Source organism: Seriola lalandi, unplaced genomic scaffold (assembly GCF_002814215.2).
Source record: "Seriola lalandi dorsalis isolate HSWRI2012SDOR001 ecotype SW California unplaced genomic scaffold, Sedor1 jcf7180002054850, whole genome shotgun sequence".
In the NCBI taxonomy this organism is placed as follows: Eukaryota; Metazoa; Chordata; class Actinopteri; order Carangiformes; family Carangidae; genus Seriola; species Seriola lalandi.
The window spans coordinates 2,617,808-2,637,032 of NW_019525403.1; the positions used below are offsets into that span (position 1 = coordinate 2,617,808).

Consider the following 19,225-nt stretch of genomic DNA (forward strand, 5'->3'; position numbering starts at 1 on the left):
GCTGCTCTAGTGAGGGACTTGAGTAATTTGTGTGCAGATTGTTATTGTCAGCAGTAACAGAAGAATCCAGTGTTATAATCGTGCGCTGTTCTGTATGCTTGTGCTTGTGCAGCTTGCTGTGGTGCTTTTGGTTCAATTTACCAGGGTTCATTTCCCCTGTTTGTTAATATTTTTGTAATAAATATATTTTTTTAAGCAAATATTATGACCTGCTCTTTGGCAACTTTCTGTTAAAGGTTTCCAGTGCCCAAATACCATTGTCTCCTCCATATTTATCTCTTAATCTCTTTTAATATGTACATTTGTTTTGCAATAAATGCAATAAGTGAACTGTAGTTTTAACATGTAGTTTTATACATAAGTATATAACATTATTCTGCAGGTGACAGGCGAGGTTAACTAACTTAAATTGCATTTACTGCAGTACAGTGGCTGTTATTCTTTGTGACTTTTATTTTGAAATTCCTACACGGAAGGAGTATTACTTACTTTCCGGTCCGTCCGTGAATGTTGCTCCGGTGTTGTTTGACAACAAAAGCTTTGTATTAAATAATACCAAACAGAAGTAAATATTTTTTTTAACCCGTCATAATAAATTTCCGCGACAGGTTTAGTGTGACAGCACCTCAAACACGGTCCGTCCTCTGCGCTTCCGCTTCAATTTGGCTCGTTTAGCTAACGTTAGCTAGCTTTGTTGTTGCTAGCACCGCGGTACAGAGGTATGCTGAATACATTTCACATATACGCTGACTACCATGGGTTTTTCAATTCATGGAGTCATTTAATGTTTTTATTGTTTTAATCCTCTTTAATTTAAACATTTTATATTATTGAGAGAGACCTGTGTAGTCACATACATCGCATCATTACTCTCTATTATATTATGTAAATATTTCTGATGGCAGTGGTGGGTGTTTTATAAGCGGAAGTGGGTGTTTTATCAGCGGAAGTGGAGCTTGTGCTTAATGCTGAAACTTTATAAACATTACATCAGCTGCTCCACCTGGATTTTTTGACCTGTCTAAAATAAGTCCAGGTCTCTGTCAGTTCACTGCTGATCCACAAACACAAATCCAGACCAGGACAGAGGTCTAGGTTAACAAAAGGGGGAAAACACATAAACATTGATGTGTATTAAAGTCTAATCCAGATCACAAAAAAATCATATATACTGTTGTGTCTGTGCAGGTTTTTGAGGATGACAGTCCTGAATCTGTCCTTTGCTGCCTGTGGTTTCTTGGGGATCTACCACTTGGGTGCTGTGGGGGCCTTCCTCCGCCAGGGGGACAAGCTGCTGGGCTCCCTCGGGGCCTGCGCTGGGGCCTCTGCCGGGGCCCTTGTGGCTGCCGTAATGATCACGGCTCCTGACAAGTTGGAGGTAGAGTGATTAGGGAATAGTGCAGTGGTTTGGGGGAAGCCTTAGGGGCTTCCAGAGCAAAAGAGGTACAGAAACTTCAACATAATTAGTTTTTAATTAACAGAAATTTCATAATTTACACACAGTTAATGCGGAATGAAAGACTTTTCTAAGATTTCCAAGCCTTTAAAGGTGTCAGGTACAGGTTATGTCCTGGAACAAGGTTGACAGTCGTCCAAAAAAAAACAGATGACATGAAGCAGTTAAATAAGTGTGTGTGCGACGCGGATGTGTCACTGAATGAGTTGCGATGATTTCCTTCTCTTCCAGCACTGCAAAGACTTCACCTACAGGTTCGCCGACAGCGTGAGACAACAGCAGTTTGGAGCGGTCACGCCGGGATACGACTTCATGCTCACGCTACGGTAATCACTCGGCAGCTGGCTGTAGCAGAAGAGCAGATTTGTATTCATGGTGTGAAGAAAAATCCGTGTGAAACTTATAAACGCATCGCAGCATGAACTAAATGTCATATATGACATATACCTTATTTTCCGGTTGTTCGTCTGTCCCATTCTTGTGGACACAACATCTCGGTAACGCCTTCAGACTTGATAAAAACATTCACTCGGACTCAAAGATGAACTGATTTAGACTTTGGTGGTCAAAGGTCAAAGGTTAAGGTCACAGTGACCTCATGAAAAGCCAATTTGGCCTTGTTAACGCAATAACTCCGACTCAGTTTTTGTTACAAATGTTCACCCGGACTCAAGGATGAACTGATTAGGTTTTGGATGGTCAAAGGTCAAAGGTTAAGCCGTTACTCCAGACTTCAGTCGGCAATTATGACAAAATTTCACACAAATGAAACTTGTCTGAGTAGCGGAGGCAGACGACCTCCAGGTGGTAATTGTAGTTCTTTACTGTTTTACTGAATCACCAGCCACGATAGCCACAATCAGGGAAATGCACCGGCTTGAAAAAAACATTTGATTTATCCTTTAAATTGCTGTTTTCCTGCTGCTTATATGCAACATGACTCACAGTGATTAAACAAGAGTGAAGCATCTGTTTACACAGAAATAGCGGATGTAGGTGTTTTCAGTCAGTGTGTTGTTTCCTCTGCAGGGAGGGCATCGAGGAGATTCTGCCCACTGACGCTCACAGTCTGGCCACTGACCGTCTCCACGTCTCCATAACACACTCCAAAAGTGGCAGGAACCATGTGGTGTCCCGGTTTACGTCGAGGGAGGACCTCATAAAGGTACGCACCCCCCCCCCACCACCACCACCACAATAGAAACATAGTCCGCAGCTTGCATCGGCTAAGACTCGCACACGGTGAAACAGGAAGCAACAAGTTAGCTTGTGTGTTTTAACTCCTCCAGGCTCTGCTGGCTAGCAGCTTTGTTCCTGTCTATGCTGGACTCAGACCAGTGGAGTTCAGGGGACAGGTAAGACTCACCTGTCCAAAAGGAAAACTCTCATATTTGTCTCATATCTCATGTTGACGTTCTCCAAAGTTAGTGGTTCATTTATTTCTGACGGCGACTGATACATGTGTGTGTGTGGATTTGACTCTCTGGTTCTTTGTTATCAGACGTGGATCGACGGGGGGTTCACCGACAGCCTGCCGGTTCTGCCCGTGGGGCGAACCGTCACCGTGTCCCCCTTTGCCGGACTGCAGGACGTGTGTCCCGTCCACAGGGGGCGCTTCAGCACTCAGCTCAGACTGGCCAACATGAACATAATGGTGAGAACCTTTTTCTTCCGATCACCGGCCTGTTGTTGTTCCGGAGAGAAGCTCAATGAGTCGTTCTCTGTTCCCCCCCCAGTTTTCCGTGGAGAACATCAGGCGTCTGAACCAGGCGCTGTTCCCTCCGTCCGCCAGCAGGCTGCAGGTTCTGTGTGAGGAAGGTTTCAGCGACGCCGTGAGGTTCCTGAGGAGAGAGGCCTGGATCAGCTGATGCTCAGACTCATTCACAGAAACCTGAGAGTGGATTTGATGGATTTGTTTTATTTTCTGTGTGATTCTGTTTTTTCCTAGAGTGTGATAAGTGTTATCGCACACACACTCTGGGTCTTCTTCTCTGGCAGCAGCTGAACACGATGAGAACAGCAGCTACTGCCGCCGTTCACAGGAAGTGGACAACGGCAGCTCCGTGGATGGAGCGCCAGGTTACTGTACGCTTCCGGCGTCAGGAGGCGTGAGCAGGTTCTCCATCAGTTCTCAGCCGGTCACACTTCCTGTATCGATGCTGTACTTCCCAGACGGATCACGTCCTTGTTTCCCACAAGCTTTTTAACTGATGATGGAGCTGAACGTGTAGGAGGAACCAAAACCTGCACGCTTCACTCAAGTTTTTATTGTTTTTATCCATTTTCAAGTTTTATCATCAACATTGACGATCTTACGTCAACGATCTTTAGAAGTCCATGATTTTAAATTGCGTATTAATTTGCTGGTTAACGTTTGTTGACAATGGAAATTACAGATTGTTGTCAGGGTATGAGCCAACACCACTGAGTGGGGGTCACTTTGGTCAAACATATTAATGAATCTATATCTAAATGTATCTGTATAGGTCACCTGGGACATTCAGTATTTGAGTGGTTAATATTTCTTTCACGTTTTTTTCTTTGATAAAATTTTAAAAGTTGCTAGTTGATATCTGTTTTTTTTTCTCCCATAATTCAGCTGCTTCTAATTGTCACATATTAAGCCCCGCCCCCCTCCATCAGATATTATTAATTGATTTAATCACGTTTTACCAACTATTTTCTGAAGCATCAACGTTAATTTTTCAAACATGAACTCAAGGACTCCTTACTCGCTCTTTCATGTACTTTCAGTTGTATGGTCTTCTTCATGTGTGAATTTGATGCTCACCTCTGAAGCCAACACAGATAATATGTGTGGATGGAGATTTCACCCACTGACGAAGACCACATGGTGCAGTTAAAAGCTCGTAAGAGGACCTTGAGTTCATATTGTTTCGTTGCCTGTCAAGACATTGAATGTTTAAAACTTGACTTCCAATTATAAAATAACATTTCTATCTAGTTATTGATGATGTTGAGGAACACAAACATCTCAAACAGCTTTAAACCTTTTACACACACACACACACACACACACACACACACACACACGTGTCTGGTCTTATGTGAGCCCACCTGCTGGTTCTCCTAATGAGGCTCAATTAAGGCTTCCCTTAAATTACACTTCCCACCCGGGGGGGGGGGGGGGGGGGGGTGTAATTTAAGGGAAGCCTTAATTGAGCCTCTGCACACCTGCAATGTGTTACCACTCTGATAAGCATGTGTCAGCTGAGTCGTTGCATGTAAAACATTGTACTGAGTCACACACGCTCATCTCCTGCCCCCCCCCCCCCCCCCCCCATATCGTGGGGAATGCAATTGAAACTACATCTCTACAGTTGATGCTGCTGCTGCTGCAGGTAAAAAGCTGAAGCTAATAAACAACAAACACAAGCCTCTGTTTCCCGAGGGCCCGACCAGGAAATGATGTTTACTCGGAAACAGGAACTCTATAACCTAATAGCTACTTAATGATTATTTTCTGCAGTGTATTATGTATGAATGTATGCACCGTGTGGAGGGGTGTTCGCTCTACACCGGTCTCACTCGCTGGTTATTTACATATCACAGAATCATAAATCATAATCAAAGCAGGATGGATCAGCTGGAGCTGGAACAGCCTGATATGAAGGAATTACAATAATCCAGCCCGGAGGTTAGAAAGCAGGGACTACTTTTTCTCAGTCTAAACGCTCACTCTCTACTGTGCAAAAAAAACCCAGTAAGTAAATGAATAAAACCACAGTTTTCTGAAGGGGTGCTTTAATTTTCATTGAAGCTGCATTAATTGATTCTCTTTGGCTACTTTTGGGGCAGCAGATTATTCTGGAAATGCACACTGTTACCTGTATCTGTCTTTAGCTGCTAAATGCTACACACATTTTCTCTGCATGATTTTTTTTTTTTAAAAGGTCCATATAGTCTAAAAGGTAGATGTCCATGTGTTTGTAGATAAAGCAGGTCTAGGTTCTATATTAATACTGTGAAAGTATGAAAGCGTTCAGTCCACAGAGGAATGGAAACAGCCTGTATTCAGAAACTGAGCCTTAAAACCAGAACATCAGGACTTCCTGAACTTTGTGATGTCACAACAAAGCAGTCACTGCCCAAAGCCCCGCCCACCTGGATCCACCATCCAACCTCAAAGGATTTGAGTTTTTTACCTGAAAAATCTGCTATATTTTTTATTACATCACTCATAAACAGTCAGCCAATCAGAAGCGAGGCTCAGAGCTTGCCCTCTTCTTATTGGCTGCCTGTTTTCTGCTTGAGATAGAAGATGTTTTTTGGTTCTTAAAACCACAAACATATCTTGTTATGGATCAACTTCAAATAAAACATGGAAGAAGAGAATATGGAGTTTTAAGACATGTGGAGTATTTGTCTGTCTTTGTTACGTTTTTACAGCCAATAGGAACATTTTCCTTTTCAGAACAGTGTGAGACCTGACAAATATATTTTTTTCATCAAATATTAAAGGTGCTGTTTGAACACTGTTTGTAAAGCGTGTACACTGCGGTAACCCCACCAGCTGTTGATGTGCATTTCCACTTCAAGCAGCTTCATCCTCACTGTCACATTTCCTGCCAAGTCTCTGGTGTGTGACTGGTCCCAGACTCTACTGGTCCTGCTGGTCCTGTGGACACTGACACAGCTGTCCCAGCGTGGAGCAGCAGGGCTGCAGCCACGGCCTCCAGAGCAGTTTCCCGGCAGACATCTGGCTCTCCGCGGGCTCCACCGACCTCCGGTGCCTCTCCACAGCCTCCTCCATCGCGGCCAGGACGGAGCGAAAGGCCGGCTCGGTGTCGGGGGTCAGCGGCGAGCTCTCCGACGGATCCCTCGAGAGATCGAAGAGCAGCGGAGGATCGTGGCGGGTCACGTACTCCGGCGTGCAGAAGCAGACGTGTGTGTGGAAACAGGCCGTCTCGTTCTCCGGGTAGAAGTTGGGCGTGAAGTAAAAGGCTTTCCACACCGAGCTACCTGAGGAGATTCAAATTAAACATTTTGCCAGATGTCTCCTGACTTCAGCACATCTGTAAACACCTGTCTGCCTGAGAGCGAGCTCTTTTTTGGTTCGACGTACATGTTATTATGTGATATTTTTCATAACATTGAGAAAATACTTAAATAAAAAATTAAATACAATAATATAATTATGTATTATTAGAAAAAACAACTGAAATATAATATACAATATAAAATAAAATGCCATATCATATATTGATATAGATCAGCATCGACATCTATTTTGGTCAATTTACTGTAAAATACATTTAAAATTTACTATTTGTAGTTACTCTGATTGACTTTGATTTGATTTTTTCACAGTGAAGTTCATACACAACATGTCAACATAACTCCGCGTCTGATTGGCTGACAGTCTGGACTCACTGTTGTGGGGGTGCCATCGGACGGCGTTCAGGTAGGCGTTGCAGTAGTGGAAGAGAAACTCGTGCTTTGACCTGTCGACTCTCCCCTGAAGCAGATCCATGAGGTCGTGTCCGTCGATGTCCCTGTGGACCAGGAGGACAGCGGTGGATCAGGACTGTGGCTGAGGAAACCCTCTGATCAAAGCCTCTGGATTACCCTAACACCCCCTCTTCATTAGTAAACACTGCTCAGATCCTGAGCCCGGTGATTCATTCAGACCGTGACCCAGATTTCAGGCTGCACTTGTTTTGACAATGTGGAGGGGGAGGGGGGGGGGCTGCCTCGCTGTCTCACCTGTCCTCTGGGACAGACGCTCCACTCAGGTGCACCACCGTAGGAAAAAGGTCCATGTTGCTGGTGGGCTCATCCACCTGTCCACCAGCAGGGATTGTTCCCGGCCAGCTAAGGATTCCCGGGACCCGGATCCCTCCCTCCCAATTTGTGGATTTCCCTGCTGCTCAGAAGAAAAAGAAAAGAACAGGAAGTGAAAGCAGCCCTCGCTCTTTGTGACTGATCTGGAGTCAGTGCTGGACTGGTAACTACAAACCAGCCACATGCAGAGATCAAAGAGTAGCTGCCTTCCACTGTTCTTTGAATCAGGTCTTCAGGGTCCAGACAGACAGATTACATCAAATCCAGGTTCTCACTGTGGACCTCTTCAATCATTGACAAGAGTCTGCTGCAGATTCTCAAACTGGATATAGTTTATAGTTTATTTAAAGGGCCAGTACGTCATTTTCTATGGGTCTCTCAATCAAAACGATAACAAAAGACGGCGAATGGTGATGTCAGGAAGTAGTGTGGGATCATGGGAATTGTTGTCTTCCCATGATTGCTGTCACCAACAGAAAAGTGTCTTGTCATAAAATACCTAAGGAGTAAATGAGTAAATCTCATCAGTGAGCAAATCAGCAAGCAGCATGCTTGAACCAAGACCTAATAATGCTGGTGATTGGCTGTTTGTTTGTTTATTCTTTTTTATTGGTTTAATATAAGATATATTTGTGGTTTTAAGAACCAAAAACCATCTCAACGTAGTTTTACATCTCACTCTCTCAGGCTTCTCTCTGGAGCTCTAGTAACAACAGTCAGTGAGCCAATCAGAAGAGAGGAGGCTGTGAGCCTCTCTTCTGATTGGCTGACTGATTTCTGAGCGATCCAATAAAAAATATATGATATTAGAGAGATTAATATGATCTCTGTGGACTAAGGGCTTTGATACTTTCACAGTATTAATATAGAACCTAGACCTGCTGTATAATCAAACAACACATGGACATCTACCTTTAGACTATATGGGACCTTTAAAATTGCAGATTTCTCTGGTTTGAGAATGGATGAAAACATTTGGGATAATGTAAGAACACAACTCAACTACAAATAGAACATAGGTCTAGTTGTTTTTAGACATTTTAATGTGTAAAAATCACAGATTATAACTTTAAAGGTTCAGCCTCCTCCCTTATTACCTTAAACTGGGCTTTATAATCAACAATAAAGGGTTAAAAACTTGCTGTGAAAGTTCCAAAAGTTTCTCGTACTGTACCTTTATATATGCCGTTCCACCCTCTGAGGACCTCACCACTGGCAGAGATTTCCTCCAGGTGAGCCCCCTGGTCTGAAGACAGGTAAACCAGAGTGTTTCCTCTCAGACCCAGTCTGTCCAGAGTCTGGATGATCTGACCTGAGAACAGACACAATGTACAAAACAGTCTGTACATGTCCGGGCAACACCTCCCAGACTTCTCCTGAGACTGTTGAAGTAACAATAGCATATAATGCTGCAATAGCAGACTCAGAACAGTGAAGACAGCTTGACAAGCTGGGGTCAGCCCTATGTTCCCACACCTATGTACATTTCTTAGAACTTTTTTTTCACAGAAATCTTTGAAAATTAGGGTTAGGGTTATGGCTGTGGGACTGTAGGGTTAGGATTAGGGCTGTGGGACTATAGGGTTAGGATTAGGATTAGGGCTGTGGGAATATAGGGTTAGGATTAGGATTAGGGCTGTGGGAATATAGGGCTGTGGGAACATAGACACGCTCCCGACAAACTCACTTTGGCTATTGTTAGTCACCCATCAAAGATCGCAAGATTATCCTCAAGGTGCAAACATCCAAAAAATGCTTGTCCCCTCTCTGCCTGACAAACTCCAACAAGCTAGCAAGTCAAGCCTGCTTCTGGACATAGTTCATACGTTGCAGGACCCGTGTTAGTTCCATGTGAACACAACCGTCACCGTTTCTGTTGTTTCATCAAGGCTTTCGTCCTATGGAAGTAAACAACAAGCACACTTTGGTTATAGCTAGCTAGCTGTGAAAGATCAAGGATTATACTCTCAAAAACGCTGCTCCAATGACAAGCTCCAGCTATTGTCAATGGGAAACGACCATGCACAAAAATGACAGAAACTACAGATGCAACTGCTGCTAGTCAAGCTAGATTCATAGACAATTTACCCTGCTGCCACCGCAAGAGGGCAGGACGTTCCATAAAGAAGGGAAGATCTATGATGAAAGCCTCAACAAAACAACAGAAACCTGGAAAACAGTGAGCTAAAAGGTGGCTGGAAGCTAACATGCATCCTACACTACCCACATGCAAGTGTTGGCTGTGGTCAGAAGTGCAGGAAACTTGAACTTCAGGTCAAGTGGTCAGTGAAATTTTATCAGACATGTTTTTCTTTTTAAGTATTCTTGCTGTTCTTGATTATGTCTCCAGATTCAAAGCTCCTTGGCCAAAAAAAAAAAAAAGACAGAGCTACAAAGAAAGAGGAGTAACACTCCTTTTCCATTCAGCAAGCAAAACACAAAGCAATTACTGCCTTCCTCCTTTGTGCTGACACAATACTCCTCAAGCAAAAATAATTGGGGTAATTACACGTTCATTAGGAAAACAGCTCCCCATATTCGCTCCATTGTGGGGTGTTCTCGAGTAGAGGCCGTCCTTGAGACTGAACAGCAATTAGAGCAGAGAGAAAAGTGGCCGACTTCAACAAAACCTTCTAATAATGAAGGAGTGGCTGAAGTGAACCTAGAGCAGATAAGAAAAAGGTACAGAATTTGTGAATTAAACACACTCAGGGGGATTTGTCCTGATATTTAAATGGTTACTGCTCAATGGAAAATTTCTTCTAAAACATCATGTTGGAGTTGGACTTTTTTAGTATCAGATATGACTGCGATAACTGAACAACCAGGTAGAAAATATAAAGCTATTGACAGTATATGTATCCCAGCTAGCAAAAATGCTACCAAAATGTAGTTAACCAATGCTGACTTTTGCCTACAGTCCCCTCAACCTACTCACCTGGTCACCAACGTCACTGATATTTGGTGGAAAATTCAATGTCAGGACGATGTCTATAACGCCCAAAGTCAGTTTGTTGTAGAAAACTTACCAAAATTTCTCTCTGGAAAAACAGATTTTCTGTGACCATCAAAACCTGAACTCTAAATAAGACCAGAACTGTCTGCATACAGATGTAACGCAAGGGTAATTTGTGTGAACTGACTCTTTAAATGCAGCACAAACACTGCATGAACCCCTGTTTTTAACCAGACAGAATCAACAACTGTCCAAAGCTCCATTATAGTCCACAAACTTCATCAATTAAAAAATGCATCAATGAAAAAGTCGTCAATGAAGAAACTGTCGTTTATTTTAACTTACTCCCACAAACAGAAGTAACACAGCATTAAATATTTGTGGATAATTAATGATGATTAATCCACTGCTGAAAATAGTCCCCAACAAATGCACCATTATGTGTTTGTCTGATAAAAGCTCTGGTGGAACCAAAGGGCTGTAGGTGTTGGTCTTTTCATGACATCTACTGACAATCACGAAAATCCAGAAGAATGCCGTACCAGTTCTTCAAAATAAAGTAGACTCTGCAGACCTACCCACACTCCAGTCCACCTCGTGGACGGCGTCTCCATAGATGCCGTGACGGCTCGTTCCTCTGAATGCTGCTGACACAAACATGGCTGTGTGCACTTGAAGGAAAGCGAAGAAGAGCAGGAACGGCCTCGCTGAGTTCCTGCAGAACCAGGAAGTACAATTTAAATACCAGTATTACATACAGTGCAGTAAGTTCTCTGATCAGAATCTCTGATGTGTACCTCTCTATGAAGTTCACTGCCTCATCAGTCATCCTCTGCGTCAGATTTTCAGATGTGAACGGCTGCTCCACAATTTTGTGATCCCTCATGAGGACACAGTTGAAGTATGGGATGACCATGATGAACCCTGCTATCAGACCTGAGACCAGGAGCAGCAGAGACAGCAGGCCCAGGATCAGCCCCCTCCGGATGGTGATGACGCCACTGTAGTGGAGTAAAGCTGCAGTGACCAGGACCAAAGCGAAGGTGCTGTACGGTAAATACTTGTGGATCTGGAACACGGTGCCGTGTCCGGCCTGGCAGTCCCGCATGTTGGTCAGGGGGATCCCGAAGAAATGGCTGAAGCCGTGGACGCTGGGGTGGTGGCAGTGATCGTCGCTGCGCTCACAGTTTAGTCCGAGATGCCATTTACCTGGGACCAAGGGGACATTTACAAAGAAAGTAAATGAAATCAAAGTATTAGTACAAAGAGTCAGACCTGCACGACTACTGGTTTCAACCTTGCTGGTGGTGGAGGCTGATATGAGGTTTGATCCAAATTCATTAGGATTCACCCTTTAGGAATAAGCTCCTACAGACGTTTACTATAATGGACACTGAGTACAGATGTCCACTGATTACAGACATCCACTATAATGGACACTAAACACAGATGTCCACTGTGATGGACACTGAGCACAGACAGGACAGAAAGTGAAAGATTGTCACTGATTCAGCTCTAGCGTTTATGTTGACAGGACATTGGCCTCACATCTGCAGACAGATGTTAGCTGGTGTTCAGTCCCCAACACGGAAAGACTGAATACAGTAGGATCCAAACACTGTTCATCTAATGTCCACGGCCTAACATCTTGTAGCCAAACACAAACTGAGTGACTGGTGGCGCTAAAGAAAAAGCCTGGCAGCGTACCTACAAGAGCTGTCTCGTAGCCTTCCTGTTTGGCAATCTTAGCCAAGGTAATCTCCCGGCTGGGAAGACCTCCAGAGGCTGCGTTAAATATGAAGACACCAGGTCTGCTGTGACCTGCGACACCTGTCGAAGGGGAAAATCTGTTTAACATTTCAGAGCCGTCACATTTTAAATGAAAGTCAAACACCAGCGTGGAAGACTGGATCTTTAACAATCAGTCTGGATTCAGTGTTTGTGGGCCGACCTCATCGGTTTTGTGTTGAATAATTCAGTCATTAGATAAATGTGTTTCCTGCAGGAAGACGAGAGAAGATCTGTTTAACGGCGACAGTGTTGAACAGCCCTGTTGTCTGTGGACGTTGCCTGCAGAACAACATTAAGCACCGTGTCAGTCAGTAAAGGTTTTTTTTTTTTTGCATTGGCCTCTTTGAACTGGCCTGATCGGATCGGGTATCGTCCAGTGAGGAATGCCGCCCTGCTGGGGGTGCAGAGGCTCGCTGCAGCGATGTGGTGGGTGAGCTTCACCCCTTCGTCTGCTAGCCGGTCGATGTTGGGGGTCCTGAAAAATCAGAGTTCAACATCACTCAACGTTCAGAGAGACGAACGTAGGACCAAGTCATTTTACATGAAATTAAAGATGTCAAAGGTTTTCACACTTAAGTTTTCCATACACATTGTTTTGCTAAGTGTACATTGTAATTTGGAATGTGACACATATATGGCTATATATCGTATACGGCGATATATCGTTAATGGCAATATATCATTGTATGGCGATATATCATTTATGCCGATTTATCGTATATGACGATATATCGTTGTATGGCTATATATCGTATACGGCGATATATCGTTAATGGCAATATATCATTGTATGGCGATATATCATATATGCCGATTTATCGTATATGACGATATATCGTTGTATGGCCATATATCGTATATTGCGATAAAGCATATGTGGCGATATATCGTATAAGGCCATATTGGGGCTGGACTGTATAGCAATATTACATTTAGGAAATTGCCCAAGCCTGGTCACAAGCAGGATTCTGGTGGTTTGTGTCTGAGATCTTGCGGTAATGTTTACAGGTACACAGACGTGAAAACAGGAAACTGTGTTTACCTCAGTGTTTCATTGCCATAGCAACCCAGGTCTCCAATTCCCAGGTCGTCCACCATCATCAGGACAACGTTGGGCTTCCTCTTTTCCTGAAGAGACACAGCGCTCAGCCCCAAGAGCAGCAGCAGCAGAAGCAGAGAGGAAGTGGACTTCATGCTGTCAGAGCAGAGACACTGAAGGAGGAATAAAAACAAATTAGCACTTTGCTCTAATTAACCTGTTCTACATTTGTATTCTAAGAATTTCAGTTCTCTTTTACAGCCGTTTCTCACAATTTATTTGATCATCTCCTTCTGGCATTAAAGACAGGAATTGATCAGATTTTATTGATACCAATGCAATTATTGATTCTGAATCAGTCCAATTCTTTATCGATTCCTTTAACAAATCCTGATCAATTGTCTGTGTGGGAAAAAAAGGAGGCCTTTTTTCTACATAAGGACACCAACTCTTTCATTTCCAATTCCAGCAGAAAACTGTAGAAATTCTTCAGTTCAAGAGTGAGGAGGTCGTATTTTTGTTGTTCAAATTTATTCTCTTTTTACCCTCATGTCAACATGGTGACCCCTGTTTTTATTCTCAGGTCTGTGGTTCTGAATAAAACAAAAAAAAGCAATCCTTCACACAATGTCTTCTATCTATTTTCATAAAACATCACCAAGATTTACTTTCATGAGTCACTGATAAAAACTTTTAAACAGCGCTAACATATTTTTATTTATACTATTTTTATATTATTTAAAACAAAAACACAAAAAAACTGAGCAGTTTCCCTTAATAAGTTGGTAAACAAGGTGTTGAATGTTGTTGATACAATTTGCAACAGCACAGGTGCTCTGTGTTTCTCCATTAGTTTTTTCTAAACAGACTTTGACCGACCTGACGTCACTCACGTCGACGGTCAAATCGAATGCACCGATCGTTCCACTCTGTCCGCGGTTAATCGTCCGTGAGCTTCACCTGACCGCAGGTGAGCTGACCTCGCCTTCACTTCCTCTATTCACAACCACAAACTCAAACTTCCTGGAGCGGTGAGCCGCTGTGAGTCACGATACGTCCGATTTTGAGCTTCCTTTGTGGAGTAAGCTTGAAAGATACAGCAGCACTTCCTGTCGCGAGTTTCAAAATAAAGGTTGACTCGTTGCAGTGATAAAAAATAACTATGGGGAAAAATATCAGGGATATTCTTTGATTACAGGAACCAAATATGGTATCCAACAGCATACAGTTGTACCCAATTATTACAGAGCCCTCAATGATTCTAATTAACATAAACTGTGAGCTCAGTCACATAATGCAGTTTGTATTTTGTTTCAAACAGGTACAGGTAGTTACAGTTGCAGGTTTTCCTGTTTTTAGAAATCTTGTATGAATAACATACCTTATCATAAAACTGAAAAATTTATTTGATCTATTATGATCTTGAATTTCCTCATTCCGTCATTATTACATCATTAATTATGATTAAATCCCTGAGGCTGATTCTGCAGCATAGAATTATGAAAAGTTTACATGAGGATTCAGAGGAGATCCTTTTCCACAATATAAACATAGTTTGTTAATTTGACTGAGCTTTGAGCACTGAGACCGCCTCTCATCAGCTGAGGTCACTGGAACACTAAACTCCAACCAAGAAACAGATTATCCTGTCAGCTTCTGTCCCTTCTATACATTTGTTTCAAAGTAGCATTAGATAGAATTTGCCTTTACCTTCTCATTATGAAGTGAATGTTGGTTGCAGAACGTAATGGCTGTAGATTAACGACACCAGTGGTGTTTAGATTGGTTCCCTATAAGCCTTGCTTTAACCGTACAACTCTTACTCAGTTTGCCACTGGGTAAATAAAGGTTTGATTTACGACACTGTCATCTGCCACTGTGCAAGCGAAAAAGAGCCCCACTGTCTGAAGCAAGGAAGTTAAAGATGGAGAGTGATATAAGCCGAGGTAAAACAAGACGGAACTTGACCGCTAGGACCAGGACCAGGTACGACAGAGAGGGCTGGTAAAAACTTTATTTTTTATGGCACACTAACGTGGCACTACTACCATTTTTAACCTTGACCATGGACAGACCTACAGAATATCTTACCACCATACAGTCCACCCAGTCCGACTATGGAGAGACCTCCGGGACTTTACCGCTGTTCAAGTAGTAGAAATCTTACGGCTGTTTCTTGCTTTGGACAGTAGCCATGTTGGCATCTGGTCTTTGTGACAGTGAAAACACTTGAAAACACGAGTGGACTGGGGTCATTATTCATCATGCTTGTTCGCTGATTAACACACATACATAATCCTCATGACGAAAAGGTTGGGTGGTCAGTTCTGTGATTTGCAGATTTTCATAATGCTTCATGGTCAGGGCCGCAGCAGCCTCAGCATGTTTTCAGTCCACACAAATGCATGGTTTCCTTGCTATTCAAATCTCTGTGTCTCTTTTTCATGCCTTTATTTCCTGAACATGATGTGTTCTGGTGAATTTAGGCTGAACAGCTTGTAAAAACCCTCAACCCAAAGGTTCCCAACACCACAACCAGCCCACTGCAGTGACTGGCCAGGTGTGTGGAGATGGCACAGAGGGTAGGGTTTGAACGCCTTTGAGTGTGGTCATTCAGAACAGGTAGAAACACTGATGTCTTCAACACAATTGGACAACTTATGCACTGTTGCCGATGTGCGTATGCGTCTGTTTCCTGAATGAGCTCCCTGTGGTGAGGCTGACCACTTGATGGCTTGCAGCGCACACAGTTGGCCGTCCGCACTTGACTGCACCACAATCCATTTGCCACGAACCCGACCCTCAGACGTCATGATGAGCAGTCGTGTCGCATCCCTGCAGGTTTCTGCAGCGCCCACTGCTCTCGGCTCTCCTCTGGTTTTCATTATCTGATGCATTAAAGCCTTTTTTCTTCTACCAAGGCCTATTCAAAGACGGCTTCATTGTCAGCCTTCTCTAAAACAAGAGGCTGAAGAACAGGCCTCCTGAAGGTTGGATTGCTTGAACACTGAAGGACGTGAGAGAAGATTACAGATACAAAAGCTATTTGTTGTGAAGCTCTTTCAATTAAAACAGCACTACAGGCAACAGGGGCGTGTTGGTGGAGTCAGAATGCAACAACATGTGACAGAAGATGCAATAAATAAAGTGATGCCAGTGAACTGCCCTCAGGGAATGTGGTGATATCCCTTCATCAAAGTCCAAAGAGTGAGATTATCTGACAGGTTTGAGCAAACCCACAGTTTTTATTTGGAGGTCAAATGAATGGAATGTGAAAGTTGAAACAGGAAGTGTGTCTGTAACCTATATGTACCCTATACTCTTCACCTGGTTCTGAAAAATCAGAAACAGGTTGGAAGTCATAGTGAGATTATGCAGTAAAATTGCCAGGGTCTAATCTTGAAGAACTCTCGGCATTGTACTGAGCCAGAGGCATAAAAAAGGCCCAGTCAGTCCTGGCTGACCGGCGTCACCCCCTGTTCAGTGAGTATAAGTTGCTCCCATGTGGTCGCAGATATACAGTATTATGTCCAGATACAGATCCACTTGACTCAAAAACTAATTTGTCCCTGCTACCACTGGTTTCTTGAACAGTCTTATGCAACTCTTGAGTGTAGGTCAGTGCAGGCGATCATTGTATTTACTGCTGGCTGTGCAACTGGGACAATAAAGTTTACCTTGAACCTTGAGCCTCATGGTCTCATCGAAGGAGCTTTGTTTTTATGACATAGCCTTTTTGAGGGGAACATAATCTTTATCCTAACCTTAACCCTGGGTGGGACATTTTACTTTTACCATAACCTCAATACCTCAATAACCTTACTTAACCATAACCCTAACACTGATCCAGACCTTTACCCTGATCCTGTCCCTAACCTTAACCCTGACTCCCATCTTGGGCCTAACCTTAACCATGACCCCTCTTTGGACAACCATCCAGGCCCACACACACACACACACACACACACACACACCTTGAACTGAACTGAACTGAACACAACAGAACTGAACTGAATTTAACCCATTCACACTCATTAACACACAACTCGCAACACTCACTATACCAGAAACTATTTAACGGACTTTTGATTTAGCTTTAAGAACTATATTTAAATGTGATTTATTTCTGTTTCTTATATGGATATGGGCTATATATATATTGTTTGTATTAACCTATATAATTGACTATATACTATAACTTTTAACTCAATGAAAAAGGAATTTAACCAGCAAAATGAACCATAAAACCCTTAAGAACCTTATAAGTGTTTTTTAAACATTCACAGTCCCTGCATGCCCATGCCCCTCATAGCACTCTTCAAAGTGCTGCATTTTAACCTCAAGTTAATCCTGACCCAATACCTAACCATAGCCAGTCTACCTCTATACACTCAGACACACCAAACACCTTTCCTTTTCTTGTAGATAACTGTAGACTGGAAGCACCTGGATGAGGTCAATGTGTTTGGACGTCAAAGTCGTGTTCAGGTGTACTTCAGGGCGCAAGCATGGGAGACACGACCCTTTTTACCTTGAGGTGACCTCTCACTGCGTTGCTCTCTGTATATCATCAAACAGATGCACCCTAGGGAGCCTGAGGGTGGGTGGGATTCTTAACGGGCGTCCAAATGCCGGCAAATACTGTCAGTGCAGAGGAGCAGCATGTCCTCGTGGATCACTGAGCTCCACTGATTCTCCTGGTCTCTGCTCATCCAACCAAGCCGGAATCTAGAGGTAAACAGTGAGTTTCGCTTTGTGGCTCTCAGATAATACTCTTGACTCCAGCTTTTACTGGATGGAGAACGTACCAAATGTGACTTTTTTTGGAGTTTCTGTTTCAATAACTCTATCAACATACACATACTAGAGTAAGCATTGGTTGGGTTTTTAGGAGTACAGGTGAACTTCTTTGAGAAGTGAGTTTACCAGACCTCTGCAGCTTACTGCACCTGGTGATAAATCTATCATTACACCTGTGGAAGCGTGGCAGGAGTCACATGACTGTAACTTCATTTAGGACTAAAGTCAAAGCACATTTCAATGTATTTGCAGTGCATATTCATAATAAACAAGCTCTATTTCCTCTCAATTAAACATAAGTAACATCACATTTGACTTTATGCAGCTGCAGATTAGAGTTTACTGTTTGTTCTTGCTTCATACTTTCTGGGAAAAGGTCAGAAAAGAAAAAAGGTTTGGTTTTGGAACATGGTACTTTTTCTGCTAAATCACCCGGAGGATATGAAGAAAAGAAAAAAAAAGGCGAGTGAGCCACATTTAAAGTAGTTAAAGGCTCCATCACAGCAGCAAAATGAGTTATCTTCAGGAAGTGGCGGGGAAAATACCCTCAAGCTTCTAATAGTGGTTCAATTCTGGAACAGGAACATCACCTTACAAGAAATAAAACTCCCAGAACCTACATCTGAAAGACGGAATAAGAGGAGCAACAATCAGCTAGTTCAAGGGACGATTGGTCAGATATAGGAATTTGTGAATGAAAGGAAATTTTTTATTATATTTATATTATATATATAATTTTTTTTATTATATATATAAATTATATAATATATATATATATTATATATATAACTTTATATTGCATATTCAATTTACATATAAATTGTTACATTTCTTTGAACATGGATCAATTTTCCTTCAACATCCCAGGATATAATTACATAGGAATATAATTAATAAAATAAGTATAACAATACAATTATGTCAAATTAAATGTTTTTAATTAGCTTTGTTGTCATTAAGGTACATTAGATGTATCTGTAATTTAATCTTTTAATTTCCCTTTGTTACTATAGTGAATTATATTTATTTATTTTTTTTTACATTTTGCCAAAATCATTTGTAATCTTCAGTGAATGAGTTTGTAATTTCTACACTTTGTTTATATAAGTCTTTAGAAAGAAATTAATATCACACAACTGATTGCCAGACATTTATTATTACAATCTTTTAATCACTGATTGTTTTGTTTGATTCTCTTTGTGCTGCAATTTCCGATGTCGGTGTACTTGGAATCAATGCTTTTGTTTTGAAAGGGAGTTCCTAATTTCCCATAATTGTTTTCTGTTTGGCTCTGATCATTTTATTCTGTTTTTTTTTTTTTCACTTCCTCTCCATTTACTCTCACAGTAGCTGCTGTTGAGTTGTGGGGAGAACAAAC

The 19,225-nt window shown here is 42.3% G+C and overlaps 2 protein-coding genes across 2 annotated transcripts; one reads left to right on the forward strand and one right to left on the reverse strand.

Moving 5' to 3' along the window:
* Positions 1-490: 490 nt before the first annotated feature.
* Positions 491-4,017, forward strand: pnpla4 (patatin-like phospholipase domain containing 4). Its single transcript, XM_023426945.2, has 7 exons — positions 491-719; positions 1,189-1,378; positions 1,688-1,782; positions 2,486-2,621; positions 2,746-2,811; positions 2,958-3,110; positions 3,193-4,017. Exons 2-7 carry the CDS (start codon positions 1,199-1,201, stop codon positions 3,322-3,324), a joined length of 762 nt encoding a protein of 253 aa, XP_023282713.1. The 5' UTR covers positions 491-719; positions 1,189-1,198; the 3' UTR covers positions 3,325-4,017.
* A 1,187-nt stretch (positions 4,018-5,204) lies between these two features.
* Positions 5,205-14,120, reverse strand: sts (steroid sulfatase (microsomal), isozyme S). Its single transcript, XM_023426926.2, has 10 exons — positions 13,927-14,120; positions 13,051-13,220; positions 12,362-12,483; positions 11,925-12,047; positions 11,015-11,426; positions 10,796-10,932; positions 8,436-8,573; positions 7,184-7,343; positions 6,851-6,972; positions 5,205-6,439 (listed from the first exon to the last, which is right to left on the reverse strand). The coding sequence occupies exons 2-10, from the start codon at positions 13,200-13,202 to the stop codon at positions 6,078-6,080; spliced, it is 1,728 nt and encodes a 575-aa protein (XP_023282694.1). The 5' UTR covers positions 13,203-13,220; positions 13,927-14,120; the 3' UTR covers positions 5,205-6,077.
* Between the last annotated feature and the right edge of the window lie 5,105 nt (positions 14,121-19,225).